Below are 27,936 nucleotides of genomic sequence, written 5' to 3' on the forward strand. Positions count from 1 at the left end.
TACTCCCATGTCAGGGGATCTGACATCTTCTTCTGGCCTCCCAGGGCACCTGCCCACACATTTGCTGTACACTCACTCGGGCGCATACATTCAAATAAATAAAAATATCTTTCAAAAAGAAGCTAAAAGGAAAACAGTCAGCATTGTTTTTCTTTTCTGCCAGCCTCAATGTTATTTGAACCCACTGAGCACCACCGGTATTCTAGCCTCTGCTACGAGCTCTGCTCTTCCAGGAGGGCTCCTCCCTCGCCCACCCCTTAGCTTTCTCTCTCTGTTCTCATGCCCTCTAGAAATGTAATCTCAGAACCTCCAGACACCCCGACCCTGCTAGACTGCTGCCAGTCCAAGCATCCTTGCCTCCTGCCTGGACGGTGACGATAACTCGCTAGTTCTTCCCTCCTCCAGGCTCCCAGCACACTGCTGGCCTCCTGTGCACATCTGTAATGTCTTTTCCAACTCACAGAGGAGCTGACGGCAGAGTCAGGCGGGCAGGTACTGAGGTGGTTAAGCAAAGAAGGGATGGCAGTACCTGAAGGGGCATGAATGTCCCTTTACAGATGAGGAAGCAGGGGCTTGGGGAGATGAGCTGCCCGGGGATGGTCGTTCATGCCTGCGAGCTTGGCTAAGACAGAAATGATGTACATTTCTTTTCTTTTTCTTTTTTATTTTTTTATTCTTTTTTTGGTTTTTCGAGACAGGGTGTCTCTGTGCATCCTTGACTGTCCTGGACTCGTTTTTGTAGACCAGGCTGGCCTCCAACTCACAGAGATCTGCCTGCCTCTGCCTCCCAAGTGCTGGGATTACAGGTGTGCGCCACCACTGCCTGGCCGCTGTACATTTCTTTAGATGATGATGATGATGATGATTATTATTATTTTTATGTGCACTTGTGCTTTGTCAGATCCTCTGGAAGTGGAGCTACAGACAGCTGTGAGCTGCCGTGTCTCGAAGACCATCCTCTGGAGTCAGTGCTTTTTTTTCCCCCTTTTGGTTTTTCGAGACAGGGTTTCTCTGTGTAGCCTTAGCTGTCTTGGAATCACTTTGTAGACCAGGCTGGCCTCAAACCCACAGGGATCCATCTACCTCTGCCTCCCTCAGTGCAGGGATTAAAGGTGTGCGCCACCACGCCCGGCAGAGTCAGTGCTCTTAACCGCTAAACCATTTCTCCAGCCCCAGGACTGTTGCATGAACATGTGCATACACACCGATGCAGACATAAGTTTGAAAAGAAAAAAAAAAAAAAAAAACACTTTAAAGAGAAAAGGGGTTGGAAGAGACGGCTGCCAATAGAACGTTTGTTGTGCCCACTTTAAGGCAGGCCTGGCAACACATACCTTTAACCCCAGTGCTGGGTGAATGGAGACAGGCTGGCATTAGTCTAGCCATTCAGAGAGGTCCACGCTGAGTGACAGACTGTTTCAGAAAATAAAGTGGAGAGCAGTTAAGGAAGACACTCACCATCAACCTTTGGCCTCCACAAGAGTGCTCACATACACGCCAACTGCTTGCACATGTGGGCGTGTACAAGTGCATACAAACACACATACACACACAACTCACACACACGGCTGTGCCCAACTCACTTTGTTTTTTGTCTCTCTTGTTTTTAAAGACCATCTGCTTGCAGATAACAGGAAGTAGTAGAGCCTTCTGGGTTCTGCGTCCACATCTGCATGTGACCTCAGCCTCCTCAGCTGCCAGGGATTGCCTAACTCCTCCCCCGCAAGGCAAATGAAACCTTTCTTCCACATGTGGTTTCCCCTGCTGAGAACTATGTTCTCCCTCCCCACTCAATCCTGAGACCTTCTACTTCCATCTCAAGGCTCAGGCCAAGCATCTTCTCTCCAAACCCTACCCTACCCTACCCTTCCCCTCCCTTCCCTTCCCAGCAGATGCCCAGCTGGGGCGAAGGTTCAAGGCCTGGGCTGAGGGACAAGGGCCTGTCTTGTTGCTTTGGTGTCTGCACCCACATATCAGGGCTTATAAGAGGTGAGCTGTGCTGGGTTGTCAAGGCTCAGCCCAGGTGCCCTCTGTGACCTTAGCCCTGCATCCAGCTACTCTTTAAAATTCTGGGAAGCAGGCTTCACCAACCTCACCTCCCACAAGAGGAAACTCAGATGGTGTCCGAGGTCACAGAGAGGACACCTAGTTCTCTGGAAGCAATCCCTGGACACCCTGCTTCTCCTCTGCCCCGCACATGGCAAATACTTTTGAGTCTCACCATTATGTTTCCTGCGTGAGTGACAGTGACTCACCAGGTGGCATGGCTGCCCTCGGTAAAACTTCCTGGTGTTCGTTTATTTGCCCTGAATAATTAACTATGGTTGATGTGTCCTCTTGACTTCATTCCCCTCATATGAGCCACTGTCCTGAGGGAGGAACAGGGCTGGTTCTGATTGCAGTTATTTTGGGTTTTAGCTTTTGTTTGGGGGCGACAGGGTCATATCATACCCCAGACTCATAGCATCCTGCACTTGTCACCACAAGCCACCTTGATTAGGGTTCTTGTTTAACAACGTGACTTTCTATATATAAACAGTTCACCCAGAGAAATTAAGCCAAATTGGGAGGTGGAGCACTAACGCATTAAAATTGATTAGACAGCCATCAATGGAGGATTTCAAGTCACGTTTGTGCTCTGTGCTCTAACAATGCATGCAGGTGCATCTGCAGGACAAATAAGAATTTTACATTATATTTACTCCATATATACATTTTTAAATTTATTTATCCTCAAGGCTAGCCTGAACTCACAGTGATGCTCCTGCCTCTGCCTCCTGAGTGCTGAGAGCAAAGGCATCTATCACCATGCTTGGCTGTAGGCTTATTTATGGCAATATTAATATTAAAAATCTTTTGGATCTTTATATTTCAATTATATTTCGTAAAGTTTGTGTCAGAGACAGAGAGAGAGAGAGTGAGCGAGCATGACATGGCAGAGACAACTTTCAGGAGTAGGTTCCCTCCTCCCACAAATAGGTGTCCTGGGAACTGATCTCAGGTTGTCAGCCTTGGTGGCAGGTACCTTTATTTTTTGTTTGTTTGTTGTTGTTGTTGTTGTTTTATTTTTTTGAGACAGGGTTTCTCTGTGTAGCCTTGGCTGTCCTGGACTCTCTCTGTAGACCAGGCTGGCCTCAAACTCACAGGGATGCACCTGCCTCTGCTTCCCAAGTGCTGGGATTAAAGGCGTGCACCACCACGCCCAGTCTGTTTAGAATCTTAACTGTATCAAGAACATAGCAAAAAAGACACGTTCGTGTCATTAAGAACTATGATTCTGAGCCAGGCATGGTGGCATATGCCTGTAAATCCTAGCACTTGAGAAACAGACCTGAAGGTAAGGAGTTCTAAGCCATTCTTAGCCTCAGAGTGAGTCAGTGACCAGCCTAGGCTACGTGAGACCTCTCTAGAACAAAAAGCACCCTATAGTTCCCACTGCACAGTATGAGAAAGTATGAAGGAAACTGGTAAGCTCTGCGTTTCCCCAGGGCCTCGCTGTGGCTGCAGCCCTCCTGGATAGGGAAGGGCGAGGCATCATCTCCCCAGCACCCCAGTCGGCAAAGATGCTGCCACTCAACCTAACTCCAAGTCAGGGCTTTGGGTGACACATTCTAAAGTCCATGTTGTGTAACAATCCCTGTCCCCAACTCTCACACAAGAAGGGCTAGCAGGATCGTATCCCAGGCCAGGTTGTAGAGGTCATAGAATATTCAAATATTAGCCCTGGAGGGTCTTTGAGCTAAGCCCAGGACTCTGAAACACCTGAGGGGAACCTCCTGGGGTCACCTCCCCTCCCAGGGCACACCTGTCACTGGACAAGTTTCATTCTCTCTGGGATAAAAACTGTAGTAATGGCCTCTGTGTTATGGAGACATGGATTACATAGGGAGATGACGTGGGTGAGGGTGATGATCCAGCATCAGGACCTCAACAGGGCCAGTGAGATCATCTCTCACAGAACTCCATGGTCAGTGGAAGGGAGGTCAGATGGCCTGGGCTCTGCCACCAAGGCTGTGACCCCAGGCTGGTTTCTGGTGGAGAAACAAGTGTCTCAAACCCACAGAACTCTCCTGTAAATAACGAGTTGAGCCTCAGTGATCTGCTTTTCATGGTACAGACCTGGATCTCTATACCACCTGGAGTGCACTCCTCACCCAGCAGCCAGAGGTCAGAGGTCATACTGTGTACCTTGAGTTCTCAAAGCCCCCTGCATGTACCCAGTGACAATAGGTCACAATGGTCCCAGCCACAGCTGTATGAGGCTGCCAGTTTCTTTCTGATGGGCTGTCCCTGGGAAGTCAGCTGATGAGAAACTCCAAGAGCAAAGAGGTGGACAAAGGGTGGCCTACATCACTTTGTCCTTTTCTACTTTATTACTTCAAATTAACAACCACAATAAAGCTCAAAAAAGTCCAATATTTACACAGGAAAAAAGTACAAAATTCCCCCCAAAGTTCTTCAGTAATTTTTTTTTCAGTTTTTTAAATTACAAAGTAATAAAAAGTTTTGCTCTTTAATTAAAAAAAAGAAAGGGAAAAAAGAGGTAAATAAATTAGGAAATACACACACTGAGAAAACAAACAAAAATAATTAAAAAAAAAAAAACAAAAACAGGTGTTAACCAGGAAGGGAAAATTCAACATTTAGCCCTGACCCAGGGTCCTACTCAGAAGTCAGGCCTGGAAAGAGAGGTGACCGCAGGTGACTGTAGGGCCAGGGAACCAACTGGTAACTCAGAGCTGACGCCATCTGGGAGTGGACTCCAAGAACTTGCCTAAGATCAGGAATGGAAGGTGGGGATGCCACACACTGGCATTTGGGGACAGACAGGTGGTGGCAAGGACTCTATGCCCTGAGGGATGTGGAGGTCATTGTCCACCCCACCTTGACTTTAGGGGGATGAGAACAGAAACTTGGCCAGGTAGGTGTGGCAGGACACCTGCTGCTCTGAAAAATACAGGTCTCTCTCTCTCTCTCTCTCTCTCCCTCTCTCTCACACACAAACACACACACACACACACACACACACACACACGCATGCACGCACGCACACACACAAAGGCATCATGGCCACCATCTCACCACACCCTCAAGGTCTCTGCAGAGGTGACAGGTGTGTGTGGGAAGACCAGGATGCTCAGGGGGACTCTGGGAAAGCCCAATGCCACACTGGCCAGTGTCATCGCCAAGGGGCTGCAGCTGTGTGTGTGTCTCCTTGGATCCAAGGCTCATGAAATCTCACGGGACTCGTTTTTGAGTGGCCAAACCTCTCCCTGATGCGCGAGCTCTTCAGGCACCTCCAAACGGCAGCGCAGCACGTGGTGGGCGGTGGTGAGAACAGGCGGCTGGAGTCCGACCCAGTGTCCTCAGAGGCGTGTTGGCAGCCTTCAGGTTAGGAGCAGTGGGCAAGGCGAGGGGCAGGAACCCTCAGTGCTAAGGACATCTTGTCCTTTTGCCATTGGCAAAAATAAATCAAAGAAACAAAATCCATTGTCGACTTTGTGCTGGGCTGTGTGTGTGTGTGTGTGTGTGTGTGTTTTTCTTTTTGTTCATTTAAGTGGTTCTTTCTGTCCTTTGTTTTAATATTTAAAAAAAAAAAAAAAAAGAAAATGCAGTGAAGACACTATAAGAGAAATAAACACATCAGGTCAGGTGTCTGGCTGCCTCCATCTACCCAGCCACCAGGTCCCCTTCTTGTTCCTCTTAGAACCCAGGGTCTGGTTTCAGGCCCAGCACACAAGGCTCCACTGTCCCAAGAGGGGGAACCAATGTGTCCCTCCGGCCTGATGGGCTGAGCTGCCATCCCAGCCACCTGTGTGCCTGAACGGACTAGCTGTCTGTAGGGGAACTCTGCAGCCAAAGGGCAGAGGTCGGCTAAAGTCCCGGAAGCCCACATGATGGCCAATAGCCTGGTCAGAAGAACCAAGGCTGAAATAGGGTTTCCAGGAACTTTTACTATGTACAGATTCTGCAATGCTTGGAAGAAACCATAGCCTGGATAGGGGGGAAGCGGAAGTCCATGGTACCACTTGTTTCCCTCCCCCTAGGGCCCGCAGCATCAGACACGACGAGCACTTACCTAAGCAAACACTGGTCCGTGGTGGCTCTCCTCATTTCCCAAGATGGTCAAATGGCACGCTTGTCTTCAGGTGGTGGGGGGCGGGGAGAAGAAAGATAGGGGGATGTTTCAAGACAAGTCCTTAAGGAGGTGGCCAAAGTCAAGCTCCATCACAGGAGGCCACTCAGTCTGAGGGCAGGCTGTGTGATCTCAGGGGCCTGAGGCTGCCCTTGGCTTTATAGCTGGAGCGTTCCTTGGAGGTCAAGAATGGTTTAATCCCAGGTCTGAGTTGGGGTACATCTACTTTTTCTGTTTGTTATTTTGTCTCTCAAAGACAGGGTTCTCTGTGTAGCCCTGGCCCTCCTGAAGCTGTAGACCAGGCTGGCCTCAAACTCAGAGATCTGCCCTGCCTCCCTAGTGCTGGAATTAACGGCATGTGTCACCACATCCCGGGGCGGGTAGAGTCTAGATGTGGCCATTGAATGGGGCTACCAGACAGGACCTCTTTCTCTCCCCCATCCCTTGCTGTTACCAGTACTGATAGGAACGGCTGAGAGCTTCCTCGTGGCAAGGAGTGCAAGTGACTTTTCTGAGCCCCCCCACCCCCCAAGAGGAACAAGAGGCCCAAGATCCCTACTGACCAGACTGGGTCCTGGTGGTGTGTGCTACTGCTCACTGCCTCAGTTTCTCACTTTGCTCAACAAAAGAGGGCTCCAGGGTGATCAGAGCCAGGGGAGGAAAGGAGGTGTCAACCGACATCAGGAAGATCCAGGTAGCTCACCTGTGAGGCTGCAATCCGGGAGACCTCTTGCCGCCCAGTGAGGTCTGAGGAGGAGACGTTGGCAGGTGCACCTCTGTGGAGCCGCATGCTCACCTTCCTCTCCCGGTCGGCCCGTGAGATCGCTCTGGGAGAAGTATTGCCTGGAGGGAGGGCAGGGAGCCACCCTCAGTGTGAGCACAAGCAGCCAGCCCCCTAACCTCCCCCCCCCCCCCCCCCCCCGACACACACAGGTCCAGCCCATGGCCCAAGATCCTTACTGACCAGCTTGTTGGATGCGGGAGGCTGGGGTGGAAGTCACAGGCTCGGCTGCACTTCGTAGTCGGTTGGCAGTAGCCCCTGTAGGTGGGCCAGGGGGCAGGGCTCTGGTCGCGGACCCCCGCAACTGCCCCATCCTTTCTTCCCGTTCGTGTTCTCGCCGTTCCCGGTCTACATCCTCGGGATTCCGGGCTGCACCCTACAGGGACATGAGAGGGGATTCTAGTCAGCCCTGTGAGGGTGCTACAAATGCAACCCAGAACCTCAGCAAGACAGAGCAGGAGGGAGAGGTGTGTGGACGGCTTACAAAAGCTAGTCCACCTAGTTCCTACACTCCAAGAAGGGCTGGAGATTACCCTCTACCACAGTGCACAGGGACCAAGCCACCCAACACCTAGGAGGAGGAGCTGCCATGGTGGAAAAGCACGAGAGAGCTCAGCCTGTCCTGGCTGATATCTTCACGATGACCAAGGGTACCTCTCGGCCCTTCCAACCTGGCCCCCTCTATGTTCTCAACCAAGCAGGAAGGACATTCACAGGCCCAACTAGCTGACAGATAGGCCATAACCGGAGAAGAGAGGGTAGGCTCAGAGTCACAACTCCAATGAAGACAGAGCAAGTACTGTCCCAGGGTTCCCTGGTGCCCAATCACGGGACCGCCTTTCCCCGGCTCCTGGGCCTAGCCATTATTCCTACTATATGGGGGTGACAGCCAGGAGACCTAGGGGACCCCATTAATACTGTTGCCTGGAAGCCAGAGGAGAAAGGAAGAAGTCTAGAGGATTCATGGAGGAAAGCAGTCCTCAGGCAAAGCTAGAAAAGGTGCCTAGGGCCCCCAGGGGGCCTGTCCTATAAGCTGCCACCCCGAGTCCAATAGGAAGAAAGAAAGGACCAGAAAGAAACAATGTGGGAGCAGCGCCTGGCTGAGTTACCTAGCTGGTCCTGGGGCCGTCCACAGGGAAGGGCAGGGGGCTGGCGGAAGGGGGGCCGCATCTGTGGAGGAGAGAGCTACAGGCTGAGTTGGGAGCCTGCTCGTGGGCTGTAGGGTATGGGCTCTGCAAACCCGCATCTTCCCAGGTACTGGCTAAGAAGCCCTGTTGCTCTGGGAAGTGTGGAGGGAGCGGTCTTCAGGGACCCCTGGACTGAGTGGCTTGATTCAGAGTCCTATGGGAGAGGAGCCAAGCCAGGCAGGCGCAGCCCCACCTCACCCCCACAGCTAGCATTGTTAACCCTGTCTGAGGCCCCTCTGAAGGGGAAATGGTTACATCTTTTGTCCTCACTTGGCCTGGCCAGAGCCTTGTGACCTGCCCAGAGTTACAAAGCTCATACAGTTCTGGGGATAAACACAGTCCTGCCACTGAGTCCCATTCTGTCCCTCAAAAGGACACTGTTCAGAGACCTGCCTTGGACACCCCCAGTCCTCTGCTCAGAAACCAAGGCTCAGGACCGCCAGAGTTCCGCCCACTCACTGGCTGCCTGGTTCATCCAAAATGCAGCCCAACTGGAGAGAAACAGAGCCCTGTTGCACTCACAGTCCCTCCTGCCGCAGCAACACTTCAGTCTCTTAGAGAAACTGAAGCTCCATGAGACTAAGCCCTTCAGTTAGGGGTGCACAGCTCTACCAGGTGGATGGCTGGGGTCTCAGCACCTCCAGCAGGCTCAGGCCAGACTTGGCCCCACAGGCATCTACCCAGTGTGATGGACGCATCAAAAAATGCACAGCAGAGAGTTCTCATGGCCTTTATTTGCCCACAAGAAAACACCACAAATGTCAGTGTCAATGCCGTATAAGCCTCTGGCTCCGCCGTACCGACCTCTGACCTTGGCTGGGTGGAGTCTCCTCCTGGCTAGAACAGTGGCTGTTTTCTCAGAGAGGCATCCCTGGATTCAAGCATCTGGGGATTCCAGTCCCCTGGGGTGGAACATGGGAGGTCATTCCAAGGTCAAGTGGATCTTTCCAGTCTGTTGCTCACGGAGCCCTGTCTGCAGGGTACTGGTGATGGCTTGCTTATTGCTCTGCAGGAAGGCCTGGTCTTTGGGTGATGACTTGTGAAAGTTACCACTGTGTGTCCTGCAGATGTCCTTGGCAATAAAGCTGGTAGTGTGGTGATGGGTCACACACGGCGGAGGCAAAGGCTGCCCAGCTTTGAACTCTAGAATCTACTTCCAAGAAGACTGCGGGGAGGGGATCATGGTCCCAGCAATGGGGCAGGAAGTGTGCATCTGGGCCAGTTTGAAATTCTGTCAGTTGGCCAGTCACACAAGGAGCACTGTGAGGTAAACATCTACGGCAGCTGTCCATAGAGCCTCCCAGGATGACAAATGTTCACATTTGCCACTCTGGATGTGGCAGCCACTTGTGGCTTCTGAATGAAATCTGGTGGATGACTTGAGGGGCCAGCGTCCATTTCCAACAGTCTGAATAAGTGGAAAGTCAGCACTACCCCACCAGAGGCTACTACAGTGGGCTGCCTACAACTAGAGAACTCAAAATCCATCCTCTGAGCTTCGCTGAGACAAAGGGCCAAAGCCCATCTCCAAACCAGACTTGTCCAATTTTCTGTAGCATATGTCTGGTGACAAAGGCCTTGACCATCCTGTGATTAGAAGAGCTAGCAGCAGGCCCAGGCCCTTGACTAACATGCCCTGAGCTGGAAGGAGCCTCGTTGCCCACCTTTAACTCCAGGCCCAGAGATAAGACTTTGTGCCCCAAAGTCCCCGGGGCTCTGACTGGGGCCCAGAAAGAAGAGAAGCTCCGAATCAGTGTGCTCATCTTGGTGTCAGGAGGACAAGGCCTATGTTCGTTCTTAACACTGGATGGAGTGGGCCAAGGGCCACTCTGTGAAAAGAGAGGCACACAAGGACAGAGGGAAGGGAAGTGTTTAATGAACTCAGAATCAGTACAGAGGCCAATGACGGGGTCTAGACGGAACTAGGGCCTGAGACATGCCACCAAGCCCCTCCTAGGCAGCGTCCCTGTCCCTTCTTCAGGCTTGTCTTAGCCCTCACGCAGCTGGTTCATTCTTGAAAATCCCATGCAGGGACTTTTTGTCACTCCCTTTCCACTGAACCTCTTTGGAACAGGGTGTCACCCCCGCCATCCAGTAGGATGCTTCCTCAAGCTTGGCCGAGATGGGCTGAGACACCCTGGCGGTGTCAGAACTGGGGGCCTGGAGTCCAGACCATGGGCCAGTATCTTTGGGGGGGCAGTTGCTCCACCTCCTCCACCGGCCTATCTGGGGGTCCTTGGGTGCCCAGGGGCGCCGGGCACCTGGAAAGGACAGAGAGAGCATAGCTGAGGCTAAGCCTGCATGCTTGCTGGGTAAGTTACAAATCTTGGAAGGGTCAGGCTTTGCAAGACGATCCTTACCAGTAAGTGGGTGAGTACGTGGGCCCAGCGCAAGGCCAAGGGCGGGGGCAGGGTGATGCCAGAGCTTCGTTGTCTCGGGGCTGAGCCTGGCTCGAGGAAGCCCCCTTTTCCAGAAGAGATGTGAAACAAGACACACAATTTCACGGACTCCAGCGCTTGAGGCATGATTGGTGAATGTGTCTCTCTACTCCTCCCCTCCCCACTCCCAGGACCCTTAGAAGAGGGAGACAGAACAACTGCCTAGTAAGACCCAGGGTCCTATAACCAGGAACAAAGACGCCACTCTGACGGGGTCCAGGCTGGCCATGGAGGCCTCAGAAAGGGCCGCCATCGCCTGGGATACGCACAAGAGAAGCAGCAGAGTGCAGACAGCTATCAGGGCTGCAGAGGGTCCAGCCAGAGCCATCCACGTGCTACAGCTACACAAGAGGGACTGGAGGCCAGGCCAGGTCCTTCCCCACCTGACAGAAGGTGGCCCCTTCCCAGGGCCCTGCCCCCCATGGCGACACGTCCTGCCTATGCCAAGGTGGCTGGAGATGAGGGGTTCTGGGACCCCTGTGAGGTCACTCACACTGTCCAGCTCATATCTCCCATTTAATGGAAGCCCCGCACCCCACCAGGTCACTCTGGCCTTATGAGTCAGGGCCTGCCCTGTCCAGTCCCCCAAGCCCGCCTTGGACTGCCGGTGACTCACGAATTTGAGCATGTTCCAGTCGAACACGTAGTCATAGGAGAAACCCTGCCGGTGAAAGAGATTGCGGAAGAGCTGGCGCAGGTAGGAGTAGTCAGGCTTGTCATCGAACCGCAGGGAGCGGCAGAAGTTGAGGTATGTTGAGAACTCAGCTGGTGGGTCACAAGGACAGAAGAGGCCACTGTGAGGCTCACCCTCACTGGGAGCCTCAGCAGCCACCACTGTCCCAGGTACCTACTGTCCCTGAAACAGTGTCAATCTAAGAGGGGCAGGATGAGTCCAGGCCACTCTCAAACAGAGGTGTTAAGGGGCTGGGTGCACAGCCTGCCACTTGTCTGACGGAGCACTCTGGGGTCATAGCCACCAGGCCAACAACTGCCATAAACTCAAAGGCTGTTCAAAAGCCCAATGGGATACAAGGTCCCCTCATGACCTAAGCCAAAAGAAGGCAGCTTGCATTTCCTCAAATCATCCAGGCTAAGGGTGGACCTTCCGGAGAAGGCAGGAAATGGGGCTAGGGGACACCTGGTATGTAAGAGCTGGGTGTGGGGTATTGGGGGGGGGGGCTCAGGCATCTTAGCTCCTAGGCAGTGAGATCTCAGTGAGAGTCTGTCATAAACATCCTGATGCCAAGATCAGGGGTAACCCCATCTAGGCATGGATGGCCCCAGCTTGCCCTTAGAAGGAAATACCATGCCTCCAGCTACTCACAGGGGTAGCCTTTGCAGAGGACCTCAATGGGCGTTGACATCTTCTTCTCACTGATCCGTTCATACTTCTGACGCTTGGTAGCTGCTTTGAGGCCCTGCCAGGGCAGGGAGCCCAGGTTGAAGTACATGAGCACATAGCCCAGGCTCTCCAGGTCATCTCGACGACTTTGCTCTGCACAGGTCAGGAGGTCAAGGGGCCAGTCAGACTGCACTTATCACCATGTGCCTGCCCTCCCCTCTCCTCAGTGCCCGATGGCTCCCGGACACCCTGTTACAACTGCTACCCATCCTCGTCCTCCTCCTCCAGACCGCCTGAGGCAGAGCTTTCTTATGTCTGTTCCAACCAGTTTTTCCAGCCCAGGTGCTATTTCACTCAACAACTGTGTGTGGGCACCCACCACCCCCTGGCCCAGCTTTTCTTGTGCTTAGGGCTCACAGGACGGCGTGAGACAGGGCTGGACTTCATTAAGCTGCACGCCCTTAAACAGCCATGTTAGACCTCTGAGCTTGCATCTACAAGTGGGGAAATACTGCCACCCACTCAAGCAGACTGCGGTAAACAAAACACACAGCTCTGCTTATAAAAGGGTCCATATGGTACATGTCCAGGCCTGGGCCAGATAGAGTGGGGATCATCTCAGTGAGGCTCTCCAGAAAAATTGCTGGGGTATCCACCCAGGGAGGGACATAGGCCCATCCTGGCCAGTAGTCACAGCGTGTTTGCTCAGGCCCAACTTACTCACCAATGCCCAGGTGGGTGTTGATGGAGGCATAACGGGCAGTGCCAGTCAGATTCTTGTTTTCCCGGTAGGGGATATGCTGGTGGGTTCGGGCATCACGGTATTTCTTGGCCAGGCCAAAGTCAATGATGTAGACCAGGTTGCCTTTCTTCCCCAGGCCCATGAGGAAGTTGTCGGGTTTCACATCCCGGTGGATGAAGTTCTTGGAGTGGATGTACTCGATGCGGCTGATCTGAGGAGGGAGCGAGGAGACAGCAAGTCACTCAACACAGAGATGACAAATGTACATGTGGCTCCTGCCCTGGCCGGGGAGAAAGGCCTAAAAGTGGCCAGACTTCCATGAGCAATGAGGACAGACTTCGAAGGAGTTCACAAAACATGAGAGACAGAATGCGCAAAGGGCAGGATCACCATCAAGAGGTAGGCACAAAGGCAGCCGGGTCGACCTGCACAGGATGCAGGCCACCAGAGACAGAGTCAACCAGACGCGGAGCAGAGCAAGAGAGATGGGGCACAAGGCGTTTCCTCGTTATCACTCGGCTTCCAAACACCACCAAAAGCGAGGTAGACACACAGCACACTCTCCTTTATGAGATATGTGTGTGTGTGTATGTATGTGTGTATGTATATATATATATAAAAATATTTTTTTAATTAGTGAGTGATCGCCACCCACTCAAGGAGTGAAACCCTGTCTGAGACAAGAGAATTTTTAAAGTTCAAATTAACAAGGCACGCATATGAAGTATCTTCTGGCAGGTTATGCTGACGACGCAGGCCTCATGTCTCAGCGTGGCTGGTGCCTCAAGGAGACTTTTGGGTTTCACCCCGTGAGAACTTGACCCGTTCTCCTCTGTGTGCATACGTGCGTGTTAAAAACGCACGGCAGCTGCAGACCAAGACCTAACGCCTGCAGCAAGATCTACATCTTCCATGGCAGGTACAGATTTCTAAGACTTATTATTATTTATTTGTGTTTGCGTCTGCCTGTGGACGTGGATGCCAAGACAAGTGCGTGGAGTTAGACAGCACTCTGCATAGGTCAGTTCCGTCCTTGTGGGTACCAAGGATCAAACTCAGGCTTGGCAACAAGCGGCTGCATCACTCAGACATCTTGCCGGCCCCGGGCATCATGCAGTTATTTGCATACGTGTGCACAGGTTTGCATGTATGTGTAAGCTTTGGTGATTTTTTTTTTTTTAAATCATACTGCGGATTGAAGGCAGGGAGGGCCTCCTGAGAATCACAAAAGCAACATTCCCAGCTCTGGTTTTTATCTTTGAGGCAAGAGTCTTACTAAGTATCACAGGCTGTCTCCAAACCCCTGGCAAACCTCCAGCCTCAACCTCATGAGCACTGAGATTATTGACATGAGCTACTACGACCTAGTTCTGACTTTGGATGTTCACTGTTGTTGTTTTTTAAAAACGAACCAAGCCAAAAAAAAAATCATTAAAAAGGTTTTATGCTGAGATACCAACAGTCTCCAGCACCCACATCGGTTAGTTCACAACTGCTTCTAACTCCAGCTCAGGATCTGACTGATACCTCTGGCCTCAGCAAGCACCAGCATAGACACACCCATGTCTGTCTGTCTGTCTGTCTGTCTGTCTGTCTGTCTCTCTCTCTCTCTCTCTCTCTCACACACACACACACACACACACAGACACACACACACACACGTAACTAAAAATTTTTTTTGCTTTTCTTTTTTGTTTTGTTTTGTTTTCAAGACAGGGTTTCTCTGTGTAGCCTTGGCTGTCCTGGACTCGCTTTGTAGACCAGGCTGGCCTCAAACTCATAGCGATCCACCTGCCTCTACCTCCAAAGTGCTGGGATTAAAAGTGTGTGTCACCACCGCCCAGCTTTTCTTTGTTTGCTTGCTTGCTTGCTTTCTCTCTCTCTCTCTTTTTTTTTTTTTGGCTTTTTGAGACAGGGTTTCTCTGTGTAGCCCTGACTGTCCTAGACTCCCTCTGTAGACCAGGCTGGCCTCGAACTCACAGAGATCCACCTGCCTCTGCCTCCCAAGTCCTGGGATTACAGGCACGCACTACCTGGCCTTTTTTGGCTTTTCAAGACAGGGTTTATGTGTGTGGCCCTGGGTGCCCTGGAAGGGTGAGCTCAAAATCAGAGATCCACCTGCCTCTGCTTCCCAAGTGCTGGGATTAAAGGTGTGCATCACCGCCTGGCTACAAAAAATTTTAACACAAATTTAGGCAAGGTCCTACCAGAAATAGGGATGCTCAGAGAAGAGGTTGTACCAGCTAGTTTTGTCAGCTTGACACAAGTTAGTCATTTGAGAGGAGAGAGCCTCCATTGAGAAAATGCTTCCATAAGATTGGGCTGTAGGCAAGCCCGTAGGACATTTTCTTACTTAGTAATTGATGTGGGAAAGCCCAACCCATTGTAGGTGGTGCTATCCCTGGGTTGGAGGTCCTGGGTTCTGTAAGAGAGCAGGCTGAGCAAGCCATGAGGAGCAATCCGGCAGGCAGCACCCCTCCATAGCTTTTGCATCAGCGCTGCCTCCAGGTCTCTGCCCTGTTTTGAGATCTCACCATGGCTTTCCCCAATGGACTGGGACTCAGGATATGTAAGACAAACTAACCCTTTCCTCCCCAGTTTGCTGTTGGTCACGGTGTTTCACCACAGCCACAGTATCCCTAACCTAAGATAAGGGTGGACATACCAAAGAGTGGGCTTGAACTCCTAGAGGGTGTGCGGCCTGGTTTCACCTTTCAGAGAGAGCTTTCCCTATCAAGAGCCATAGGACCTGACACTGGCCCTGGCCCTGGCCCAGGCACTGCGCAGCATGCTAAATCAATCTCCATGATGCAAACCAGGTGGCTGACGCTCAGGCGACTTAGTATTCCCTTCAGACCAGGCACTGAGATAGAGCTTGGCAATACCCAGGACAGCAGCCACAGGCCTGGCAGGAGGGTCACTCAGCAGGTATGGCCATTTAAACGGGCAGGTCTTTCAAAGGCACACAGACTTTAAACACTTGGTTTCTAATTGGTGACACTGTTTAGAGAGGTTGTGGGGGGGGGCAGCATTACTGGAAAAAGACCACGGGGGGGGTGGGGGTGGGGGAGGGTGTGAATAAACTTCCAGTTTACTCTATGCTCCATGCTCGTGATTTGGCGTGATCTCTCTGCTCCTGCCATCATACCTTCCCTGCTGTTAATGGGCTTCCTCTCTGGACCCTTAAGGCAAAAACCAATTCTTTCTTCCATACGTTGCTTTGGCTACATGTTTAATCAACAGTAAGAGAAAAGCACTCAATGCAGCTGGTTTGGAATTGAGCCTGGAATCTCCATGTCACAGCAGTACCCTCTGGGTTCCACCATGCGCAGCCAGTGTCCCCGGCTCCTGAACAGGTCCAACCTCTGGAGGTGACACGCAGGGTTGGTATACAGAGCCAAGTGACGGAGTGGTTGACAGAGCAGTGGCTCACACAGAGGGAACGTCACCCGGACAACGGCAAGGGTGGGGACTCACCATCTGGTCGGCCAGCAACAGCACCGTCTTGAGGCTGAACTTTCGGGAACAGAAGTTGAAGAGGTCCTCCAGACTGGGCCCCAGCAGCTCCATGACCATCACATTGTAGTCACCCTCGGCCCCGCACCATTTGATGGACGGGATGCCCACTGGGCCCACGGAAAGGAGAGTTGGTCAGGGGTTAGCACTCCCCACCCACATCCTCAGTACTGTCTTCTTCCTGCTCTCAACCAGGACCACCAGCCTCCCCTAACCCCCACCAGGACCATCAGCCTTCCCTAACCCCCACCAGGACCATCAGCCTTCCCTAACCCCCACCAGGACCATCAGCCTTCCCTAACCCCCACCAGGACCATCAGCCTTCCCTAACCCCCAACCAGGACCACTAGCCTCCCGTACCCCCACCAGGACCCCCAGCCTCCCCTACCCCCACCAGGACCACTAGCCTCCCCTACCCCCACCAGGACCCTCAGCCTCCCATACCCCCACCAGGACCATCAGCCTCCCCTACCCCCACCAGGACCCCCAGCCTCCCATACCCCCACCCCATCCCTTTCCTTCTCCACCTCCCTCTGTCTCCCAGCCCTGGTCCAGCCTCACCTCCTCCTTGCATCATCTTGTAGAACTTGCTCTCAATGTGCAGCTGCGGGTGCTTCGTCTTCACACATTCGAGCTTGATGGCTACTTCTTCGCCAGAGGCAATGTTGGCACCTGCCAGTGTCAGAGGAGGCAGAGGACCAGGGTCAGTCTCAGGGGACTACGTGGTTCCCCCCACCTACTCAGCACTAGAGGTTGCTGGAACTCAGGCCTGAGGCTGTCTGGGCATCAGTAGGCTCTCCATGAGGCCGGGGGGGGGGGGGGAGCCAGGGGTGGCTGTTCACAGAAAAAACCAGGGTGTGTGTGTGGGGTGGGGGTACCACTGGGAACTCCAGAGGCTTTCTTTCTGAGTGGTGTATGTGAAGGAGATGGAAGGGAAGGAGACGACACACCCTAAGCTGCTTAGAGGCCACAGGTCAGGTGCACCCAGACAGACTGACACCTGTCGGGGTTGGGGAATGGACGGTGACTCACAAAAGGCTTTGCAGATCACTAGGGAACAGAACTTAACCCTAGAGATTGGCAGGTCAGTGGGTGTGTTGGGTCTCAAGGGTCCCAGAGAAGAGGAGGGTCTGGGAGCCCAGGGAGGACTGGAGAAGCCAGGGATGCCCGGGAGCCCAGGGAGGACTGGAGAAACCAGGGATGCCCCATAACTCTGAACAAAGGGTAGTTCAGTAAGGAACGGACCAATTCCTCACTCTGCAGCAAAGGCAGGCCCAAATTCGACCCTAGAACCTTCTCTTTAGGTTCTCCACCCCATTATATATAGATGGGAAGACAGTGAACCCAGCTCTCCTGGCTTCTGAGGCCAGGCGTGAGGGGGCCTGTCTGCATCACTGCTCCAGCCCGCCCCCTTTCCTGGTTTCTCACAGCTGGAAGCACGATGCATTACTTAGGAAATTACACACTCCAAGGCCTAGCTCTCAGCCTGGGGCTGTGCCTCAAGGGGTCACGAGGCAAAATGGACGTGGTGCGGTGGCTCACACCTGTAACCCCAACTCTGAGGAGGCTGAAGCAAGAGGATGAGCCAAGTTCAAAGTCAGCTAGGTTTACACATGAGCCAGCCTGGGCTACATAATGATTACTAGCCTGGGCTATGGAGTAAGACCCTGTTTGGAAGGGAGGGAAGGAGGGAGAGGATGGGTCAGAAGTGGATTCTTATAGAAGTTGGGAGAACTGTAGTTACTAGGGGCTGTGTGGAGGAGAAGACCTCCTGTGTGGAGGTGGAGGAGGAGAGGGTTGAGAGGCAAGCCAGAGGCTGGAAGCAGGTTTGCAGCTGCAGCGGGCTGGGAGCTAGAGGCAGCAGCTACTCATAGGAATAACGGAAGTTTGAGACTTAGCTGGGGACAGCACAGCAGTAAGAGCCACACAACTGCACACTGGCTGAGTTCTCACTATGTAACCCAGGTTGGCCCAGAACTTGTGACCATTCTGCCTCAGGTGGAGATTACTGACCTCTAGCCATACACCACGGCACACATGTGCCCACACACATACACACAGAAGAAATCAAGACGTGACAGCAAACAAAAAGGAAATCAAACACTTATATTAAAGTGTTGTTAAAGGGAGAGAGAAGGGGGTGTTCCTCAAGGAGATGGCAAGATGACTCAGGAGGTAAAGGTGATGGCTGGCAAGCCTCATGACCTGAGTTCAATCCCCAGAACCTACACAGAAGGAAGGAAGTACTTCAAAAAGCTGTCCTCTAATCTCCATGCACACAAGCATACAAATACACAAATAAAGATAAAGGGGTGGGGGGGGGAATGTCAAAGGTTCCCCCTCCTTCAAAAATATTCAAAACCCCTTCACACTGGCCAAAGCACCAGAAATAAGGTTGAAAGAAAAACACACAATTCTTATCACAGGCAAACAGCTAACGGACAGGAAAGACTTCAGGGGAAACGAGATGGAGGACGTGAACTGACAAGTGCCCACAGGGGAGAGTGCAGCCACAAGGACAGACTTGTGAAGCCGGCTTCACCTAGCACAGCCACAACAGCTGGCTACATTAGGAAGTTGACCACCATTCTTTACTTTTTTTTTAAGATTTTAATTTTTGCCAGGTGTGGTGGAGCACACCTTCAACCCCAGCACTCTGGAGGCAGAGGTAGGTGGATCTCTGGGAGTTCAATGCCAACCTGATCTACATAGCAAGTTCTAGGCCAGCCAGGGCTACATAAAATGACCTCCCCATCACCTAGACCCCCCTACATATATGTAGCAGATGTGCAGTCATGTGAGTCCCCTAACAATGGGAGTAGGGGCTCTCTCTGACGCTGCTGCCTGCCTCTGGATCCCTTTCCCCTAGCTAGACTGCTTTGTCCAGCCCCAGTGGGAGAGGATGCGCTTAGTCCTGCTGTGACTTGAGATGCCTGGGTGGGTTTGATGCCCCTTGGGGGCCTCTCCTTCTATAAGAAGAAAGAGAGGGGGAAATGGGGAAAGGGGGGGCATGAAGGCGGGACTGGAAAGAGAGGAGGGAAGGGACTAGGATAAGACTGTAAAGAGAATAAATAAATAAACAAATAAATAGGAAAAAGAGCTTGTCTCCCCTGCAAAAAATTGTGTTTGTGTGTGTGTGTGTGTGTCTGTGTGTGTGTGTGTGTAGGGAAGCAACATATGGATTTGAATACCCACAGAGGCCAGAGCATTGCATTGGATTTCCCTGAAGTCGAAGTCACAGACAGCTGTGAGCCATCTACTGTAGGTGCTGGGAACCAAGAGCCAAACTCAGGTCCTCTGCAAGAGCAGTTTGAACTCCTACTTTTCCTTTCTTTCTCTCTCTTCCTTTCTTTCTCTTTGCTGTTACTGTTTTTCTGTTTCCAGACAGGTTTCTCTGTGTAGCCCTGGCTATCCTGGAACTTGCTCTATAGACCAGGCTGGCCTCAGACTCAGATACCTAACTGCTGGGATTAAAGGTGTGCACCACCACTGCCCAATACCTTACCTTTCCTTTTCTTTCTTTCTTTCTTTCTTTCTTGGACTCACTTTGTACACCAGGCTGGCCTCGAACTCACAGCAATCCACCTGCCTCTGCCTCCTGAGTGCTGGGACTAAAGGCATGCCCCACCACCGCCCGGCTCCAGCACCTTTTCTTTTTGAAGGCAGGGTCTCGCTATGCAGCCTGCCTGACCTGGTACTCAGAGAGTCATCTGCCTCCGCCTCCCCATCTGGTGTGTACACAACTGCAGAGCCATCTCCCCAGCCCAGTTTACCAGCATCCTTGTATGGTGCAAGAGCCTGGCTGAGGCTGTCCACTATAGAGTGTTTGCACTAAGTAAAAGCTTGAAAGCCACCCACATGTTCATCTTTCAGGACCGGCTAAATAAAGAATAGCCGATCCCTAACAGAGCACAACGGGGAGAGAAGGAGGAAGCTCGCTCTGTGTAACAGTGGAAGGTCTCCAAGATACAGGAAGCGAAAACGCGAAGCACAGATCACGTATTCCCTGCTCTCTCAGACAGGGAAGCTTCTGTGCTGGGTGGTAGTCACATGACGAGAAACAAGAATGGCTGCCTGGGGAGGCGCTTCACGGATGCCTTAGCATGCGTCGCTTTTGTTGAAATGTAATATGTAAACTATGAGATACGGTCATGGGCACGGTGAAAATGTTTCTTGTTTAGATGTCCACAGGGTCATATAACCCATCTCACAGTCAGTCTGAGAAAGTGTCTGCTACAGCCTTTAATACCCATGCCTTTCAGTAACCGTGCCCCCCACTTTCTTCCTCTAGCCCCCCACCCCCACCCCCAGTGACCACAACCACTTTCTGCTTATGGACTTGCCTAGCCTGGACACTTCGATGAAATAAAAGCACCTGTTATATGGTAACCGGTGTTCCACACAGAAACCCTGTCTCAAAAAACAAAAACAAAACAAAACAAAACAATTTAGAGCTAGCCAGCGTGTGCCACACCTTTAATCCCAGCACTCAGGAAGCAGAGGCAGGCGGATCTCTGTAAGTTAGAGGTCAGCCTGGTCTACAAAAGTGAATCCAGGACAGCCAAGGCTAAATAGGGAAACCTTGTCTCAAAAACCAAAACCAAAACCAAACCAAACCAAAACCAAAAAACAAAAGAAAGACATTTAAAGCTATTGTTATTATGTTACATTATATTGTTACTATTAGTTGTGTGTTGCCAGGGCTTGGTATTGGAATTTTCCTCACCCGCTCTCCATCTTATTGTTTAAGACAGAGGCTAGAGAGATGGCTGAGATGTTAGGAGTATGTGCTGTTCTTCCAGAGGACCCTAGTTCCGCTCCCAACACCCACATGGGAGCTCACAGCCATTGGTAACTCCAGATCTGGGTGATCTAGCGCCCTCTCTGGCCTCTACAGGCACTGCACACAGAGTGTACAGGCGCAGCCGCAGGCAAAACACACAGACTCATAAAATAAAAATAAATAAATATTTTGAGACAGGGTCTCTCACTAAGCTTGGCACTTGTCCAATCAGCTAGACTGCCTGGTCAGCAATCCCCAGAAGTTCTTATCTCTCGGCTTCTGCATCCCCAGTGCTAGGATTACAAATCTGAGCCACCAGGCCCAGCGGTTTTTTGTTTTTTGTTTTTGCTGGGATTAAAGGCATGCGCCACCACGCCTGGCTCTATTAAGTACTTTTGACACATCAACAGTCATTATTCCATAGAGCCCACAGTTTTCTGGGTGGGGGTGGGGTCATGAGGATATGGCACAAAAAGGGACCTGGAGTGCTGTGGTGTACCCTGTCTTGCCTCAGGCATCAAAAGCAGGAGAACATGGAGGGTGTGAGTAAGCGTGATGGCATGGAACTTGGGAGGCCGAGGCTGGAGGCTGATGAGTTTGAATCCAGTCTGGCTACATACCATAAGCCTGTCTGCTACAGAGCCAAGCTGCTTGGTGCTAAGTCCTGATCCTGTCACTTCCTGGACATGGGACGACGACATCATCATCATCATTATGGTATGTGTGTGTGTACATATAGCTGTACACATCTATTCAGAAGCCAAAGTTGGTGTTGGCAATTTTCCTCAATCATACCCCACTCCACACACCCCCCTTTTTTTTTTCCCGAGACAGGGTTTCTCTGTGTAGCCTTGACTGTCCTAGAACTCACTTTGTAGACCAGGCTAGTCTGGAACTCACAGAGATCCACCTGTCTCTGCTGGGATTAAAGGTGTGCCCCATCACCGCCCAGCTTCCACCTTATTATTATTATTATTATTATTTTAAGACAGGCTAGAGAGATGGTTCTCATCTACTTCTGAGCCCAGGTGCCTCTCCTGCAAACCGCTAGCTGAACTTGGTGAGCAAGTACTCCACAGTGAGGGCCACTGAGCGACCCATCCCAGCCAGAGATGGATGAATGAGGTGCCAGGAGAGACAACTGTCCACATGGGCGCAAAGGAAGAGGGAGAACATGGAGTCCGGGTGAGGGAGCATTTCCCTAGAGAGAAGGCTGTTTGTCGAGCTCCTGGGACAGGACGGAGCTTTGCCAGACACACCGGGGACATGGACTGTGCAAAGGCAGGAAGGGTGCAGCTGAGGGGTCTGGTGCAGGAGGACCAGGGACAGCTGAAGAAAGGTGACAGTAAAGGTAAGAGCTGAGATCCGAGGGGCTAAGAACTTGGTCACCCAGCTGTGGGTCCCAATCTCAACAGTCGTGATATTTGAGTTAGGAAACTCTTTCTACACTGTCAGGGGGTTTTAGCAATATCCTTGGCTTCTCCAGACTGGATGCCAACATCACACCCCCACTCCCATGTTGTAATAATCAGAAGTGTCTTCAGAACTTGCCAAAATGCCCTGCAAGAGACAAAAGCCACCCTCATTAAGAATCGCCGGTGGGTGTAACAAGAAAGCGACGGGGAAGGGACTTGAGGAGCGAAGGGAAGTCTGAGAGGCCGTGGCAGGGGGTCATGCCTAAGCAGAGTGCAGAGTTGGTCTCTACTAGCACGGGGTGACTCAGCAGTCACGCAGGGAGCAGAGACAGGGGCTCTCCAACCCTTTGAACTCTGACACCACCCTGCCAGTGCTACAGTTGTCGCTGCTTGATACAGGGAAAACCCAACACATCAAAGCTTGAATGACCATATGCTACACAACTGCCCAGGTTAGGGACCCGAGACCCAAGCTATTAAACAAAGCCTTCTGAGGCCCCAGACACTGGCCTCTGCTCCCTCCCCCTCCCCAACTGCCAGGCCTTTGGCAGTCTGGTGCCCATCAGGAGGCAGCCAGTCTTTTCTCTGACTTCCCTTAATCCTGCCAACTCCTGAGAAAAGGTTTAGTGGGGCTAAGTGACTGGCCTAGGCCAGACAGAACTGGCTGGAGCAGAGCCAGGATTTTCCTAGGTCTCCCAACGCCTCTGCATCTTCCTCCATTCCAGTTCCCAAGCACAAAGCTGCGGACCGCACCGAGCCTGCCAGGCCGTCCTGAGGCTCGGCTCACCTTCTGTGGGGGTGACAGAGGGCAGATGGCAGATATGGGTGCCTGGCTGAGGGGCTACCCATGTGAAGGCTTGGAAGCCAGAAGAAATAACCTGCTTCCTGGTCCGCAGGTCCACACAACACCAAAATGGAGAAATTGATTGGTCCCCAAAGCAGCCTTGCACATAGAGAAGGTGTGATCCTGCTTGGCTCCAGATGGATTAGAAACCTGGCAAGAAGCTGGAGGGAGGCAGAGGGTGAGCAGCCCCTTGAGCTCACTATGGCCACCTATGCAGAAGCAGACTTGGGGAGGGGTGTGCCCAGCCAGCAGCAGCCAACTCTGACTCCCATATTGAAAGGGTGAACAGTGCCCATGTGATGTGCAGCTTTAATCCCAGAATAGGGAGGCAGAGGCAGTCAGATCTCTGAATACAAGGCCATCCTGGTCCATATAGTGAGTTCCACACCAGCTAGGCCCATGCAGTGAGAACCTGTCTCAAACAAACTAAAGGCCACCCCTATATATAACCACCTGCTCCCTAACCCTTGTAGGGTTGAGGCCCAGAGCCTCCCCACACTTTAACAGATCTAGAGAGTTCCCCAGGATGCACAGTCAACTTCAGATCCTAAAGAGAAAGAGTTATGGATGGACTCGAAGGAGGGCTAAGGGCCTCACAACCACCCCCACAATCTTCTCATCCCAAGACTTCCTCGAAGCCAATCCTGGAAAGCTAGATGTAGGAGCCTAGCCTGGCCCCACCTGTAGAGGCATCTGGAGTCAGGCCCTGGCCTAACACCATGACGAGAATGTGGCCAGCACGCTGAACAGTGTGCCCGCAAGGCCAGTCAAAAAGGACCTTCAACCACGCCTGTTCCCACACAAGCAAGATATGAGTCTAGGATGGGGCAGGCATGAAGTTTGCACCACATAGACCCCCAACATAGATGCACCTAGTCAAAGCTGGACTGGGGGGGGGGGGAAAGGCTCCCCTCCTCTTAGGCCCCAAGAAGACTGAGTTCTTTATAGAAAGAAACAGCTCCTAACAAGCCGAAGGTGGGCACAGTGTAAAGGCACAAGCGCCCATGCCTGCACAGGCAAGGGGTTCACACAGCACGGCCCGACTTCTCACAACTCTATCTCAGATGGGGAAGTCAAGGCTGGCAGGAAACCAGAGCTTACAGCTAGCAAAAGGAAAAGACCCAGGGTCAACTTATTCCAGAGCTGACAAAGATGGGGTAAATCTTGACCCGGCGGTTATCATAATCCAGGGGACACCACAGATAAACAGGAAGTCCTGCCCCTAGGGAGGTAGACCACAGGAACCAGGGCCTCTGGCCTTGGGCTGTGCCTTTCCATCCACAAGCTTTTACATCCTTTCTGCAGAAGAGGGGCCAGCACAGGCTGCTGTCTAATAGCTGGTAGATGACCATGTCTCAAGAGCTGCATGCGCGCGCGCGCGCACACACACACACGCGCACACACACACACACACACACGGGGTGGGGGTGGGGAGAAAGGATTCCTCACACCTATTTCAGGCTCAGAGAGAAGGACAGCCCAGATCACACAGTAAATAAGGACCACCAAGAACCAGAAACTGGACCACCAATTCCCAAATCCCTACTCTCTCTTATCCTAGCACATCAAGGCTTTTACAGCCTATGCCCCCTTTCCTTGCTCTTCATGTCTCAAGCCTTCACTGGATAGCCACCGTGGACAGGCCACATTTTGGGGTGGGGTGTGTCAGGGAGCAGACACAAGCTTATACCAGCCCCTCCTAAAAGGAATGAGAGATCCCAGAAAACACCCTGATCTCATATGGCTTATTCTTCTCACTGAGTTATCTCACTACACTGCGATGGGCTCAGGCAATCTTTGTGCCTCAGCCTCCAGAGTAGCTGGCCCTACAGGCATACACCACCATACTCCACAAACACCAAGGTACAGTGACCTACTTGATATGAGACACAACACTGTGCTTGGTGGCTGCTTTGCTTGTGTCTTGCAACAGTGCCTGGTCACCTGGGGGCACAGATGGGTGGGGGCACTGAGGTCCCAGGGCAGCTGTCCAAGATAAGGTCTGGAATCTAGGTATGGCCGTCTCCCATTCTGTCCTCTACCCTTGCGCTCAGCGGAGCTGTGGCGGCTAGGGCCACCCCAGCTAGTTTTCTAGAGCAATCCCCAGTCATCACTTTAGCCATGCTGGATCTTCTGCCATCAGAAGTTCTGGGGTGGCCTTGAGGATGACAGTGTTCAGAAAGGGGCCTGCAGATAAGAGCTAGGAAGGCCTGGGCACCCCTTACCCATTGCCTCTGAGGCTTGCTGAGTGGCAGAATTCATACTCGAAGGAATGAATTCTGAGGAACAGGAACTCTGAGCTGTAGCGGGGGGGGGGGGGGGGGGGTGGGGAGCAAATGGACTGATTAATGACTACGGTGTTCTGACTTGTCCATTTTCTCTGCCCAGGGCAGAAGTGATTCATTTTCATTCTCTGAGGAGGAAAACAAGAGGTAGCTGGGTCCTACTCCTGAGGGCAGAGGGGCAGCGCCAAGGATGGCATAGGAGGCTTGCCTGCCATCCCATTATAGCAGCTTCAAGACTACCAACTCCATCTGTGCAGTTACGAAGCTAACTCTCCCCTCCAGGCCAACAACACTCAATAAGGCGTATGGCAGAGCTAGGAAAGCAACACTGGGGGAGGGGGTGCTCATTTCTCCCTCACTGGAGGCTGAGATGTCAGAAATCTGCTCTAAGTGACATCAAGGCACACTCAGATGTCCAAAAGGAAGCACATCCAGGGTACAGGGAACTCCCAGGGGGATGAGACCCTCCGTGTGACATTCCAAAGCAGGCCCAGGCATCACTCCAGAAAGCCACATCTAAGGGAGAGGCCTGGACTTCCTGGGAGCCTCCCCAGGGGTCCAGGATGGCTGAAGCCTTTCCTATCTATCCTTCTGCCAGGGGTGCAGATGCCAACCCAGCCAGGGCTTTCCCATGTCCCGATAGAGACCCAGGTCAGTTGCAGCTGGAAATCTGCTAAATATATCTCCCGTCTACCATTGCAGCCTCCTGAGCCCCGCCTACCCAGCTGTGAGCGGCATCCCCAGATCACCTGAACCTCCTTCTGGACCTGGGATGACCCTGGAGGCCTGCAGGCCATGCCACGTGACCAGAGCGAAGTTCTGCCCCCCACATCCCAAAACCCCAGGCTCTCCTCTTATCCTCATCTCCAGAGCTGCCCCAATGGGCCACATTTTACTTACCCAAGTAGATGTCGCCGAAGGACCCACTGCCGATCTTTCGGCCCAGGCGGTATTTATTTCCCACACGCAGCTCCATGCTTCAACCTTGCTGCGGGAGAAGCAGAAACAGGTCAGAGACAGGACCTCGAGCACCCGAGGGCCTGGACCCTTCCTCCGCTGGAGGCTGGCGTTCTCCCTCCCACAGTCTGGGAAGCAATCTGGCTCCACTTTGCTCAAGGGCAGCCAGGTGTCAGGGAGCCCTCATGCCCACACACCTGGGCACAGCTGAGGCAGGTTTAGAACAAGTTTCACTTAGTCCAGAAAAGGTGGGATCTGGGCCAAGGCGCAGGAAGAGCAGGCCAAGCAGACCCTCCAACATGGGCCTTCTCAGGGGGAGGCTGATTACAATGGGCTAAGGCCCTAAAGTAAGATCAAGGACAAAGGGGGCAACGGGGAAGAGCCAGGAGACCCAAGTCTTGCATCCTGGGCTCGCTCCGCAGTAAATCTCCACCATCTCTCCAAGATGTTTTATCTGCATGCATTCTGAAAACACTTAAAAATACCCCCAGGGAGGTCCTGGGCCCCAGAAATCTGACAGAAATAGGAAGAACAGGGTCCATGGGAGCAAACCATCCTGAAAACTACCATTGCCACCACCAGCCAAGTCCCAACCTCCAGGAGGGGAAGGACTGGCACCCCCAGCACCAAGACTCCTGAGGACACAGGGTACCCATCACCATCCCCATCTCTGAGCTGCTAGGTTCGCACCGGGCTAGGCTGGCCAGTCCCAGCAGACCCCACCTGAGAGAGTGGCTTCCTTGAAGACTAGCAGGCAGGGTTTCTCTAAGAGAGAAATGCCAGGTACAGCAAGATTTTAAGTCATCAGTCGTCGTCGTCCCCCCCCCCCCCCGCCAGAGACACTCTGGATGCCTCCTCAAGCCCATGGGTAACAAGAACGGGGCCATCACGGCAGGGACTCCTCTATGAGGGCCTGGTAGAGGTCTGGGTACCCACGGTCCGGTCCGGGCCAGAAAAAAAAAATAAATAAATAAAAGACTCAGGGAATGGGTAAGTTTGGGCTGCTGGGGGATGGGGACGCAGGGAATGGTAAACTATGAAAGGGGTGGGGGGTGGAGGGCTGGTCTCCTGAGACCTTTGTTTACATACAAGCTAGTGTGGGAACCCAAGCCTAGAGTGGCCTTGCTGCCACCCCCAACACCAGCCAGCAGCAAGTCAACAGCATAATTTCACCTAAAGACCGAAAGGGGGAATCAGGCTGGCCTGCCTGGTGGTCTCCTACCCAAAACATATTTCATTCCAGGCTTGAGAATTAGAACCAGAAGATGAGACCATAACTGTTGTGGCGTGAGGGGGTGCCTGCCCTTTCCCTGGGCTAAGCCTACTCCCCCCCCCCCCCCCCCCCCCCCCGCTGCCAAGCCTAGAAGGAAGCCAGGAGAGACTCACTTAGGGCTCCTTGGTCAGCCTATGAGCAAAGAGAACCAAGCCAGAAGAGACACCCCAGCCTAGTACTAGCTCCCAGAGAGCCACCACAAGGAAGGGCCCACGGGGTACCAGCCAAACTCTGAGC

At 52.5% G+C, this 27,936-nt stretch overlaps 1 protein-coding gene across 6 annotated transcripts in view; it reads right to left on the reverse strand.

Annotated features, from left to right (window-relative positions):
* Nucleotides 1–5,594: 5,594 nt before the first annotated feature.
* Csnk1e (casein kinase 1 epsilon) overlaps nt 5,595–27,936 on the reverse strand; it is a 38,896-nt gene continuing 16,554 nt past the window's right edge. The window contains exons 2-12 of one of the 6 annotated variants that reach the window (XM_051159980.1): nt 26,370–26,457; nt 16,704–16,814; nt 16,104–16,252; nt 12,609–12,837; nt 11,867–12,037; nt 11,159–11,307; nt 8,027–8,087; nt 7,101–7,293; nt 6,840–6,979; nt 6,080–6,143; nt 5,595–5,623 (exon numbers count right to left, since the gene is read on the reverse strand). In XM_051159980.1, coding sequence (XP_051015937.1) covers nt 6,127–6,143; nt 6,840–6,979; nt 7,101–7,293; nt 8,027–8,087; nt 11,159–11,307; nt 11,867–12,037; nt 12,609–12,837; nt 16,104–16,252; nt 16,704–16,814; nt 26,370–26,445 — 1,296 coding nt within the window. In that variant the 5' untranslated portion in view covers nt 26,446–26,457 and the 3' untranslated portion in view covers nt 5,595–5,623; nt 6,080–6,126. Of the gene's footprint in view, nt 5,624–6,079; nt 6,144–6,839; nt 6,980–7,100; nt 7,294–8,026; nt 8,088–8,628; nt 10,366–10,464; nt 10,569–11,158; nt 11,308–11,866; nt 12,038–12,608; nt 12,838–16,103; nt 16,253–16,703; nt 16,815–26,369; nt 26,458–26,623; nt 26,869–27,936 lie in introns of those variants that run through there. The other 5 variants (XM_051159983.1, XM_051159985.1, XM_051159982.1 and 2 more) reach the window with 5 other exon arrangements.

The sequence above is a fragment of the Acomys russatus genome, chromosome 17 (genome assembly GCF_903995435.1).
Source record: "Acomys russatus chromosome 17, mAcoRus1.1, whole genome shotgun sequence".
Taxonomy (NCBI): Eukaryota; Metazoa; Chordata; class Mammalia; order Rodentia; family Muridae; genus Acomys; species Acomys russatus.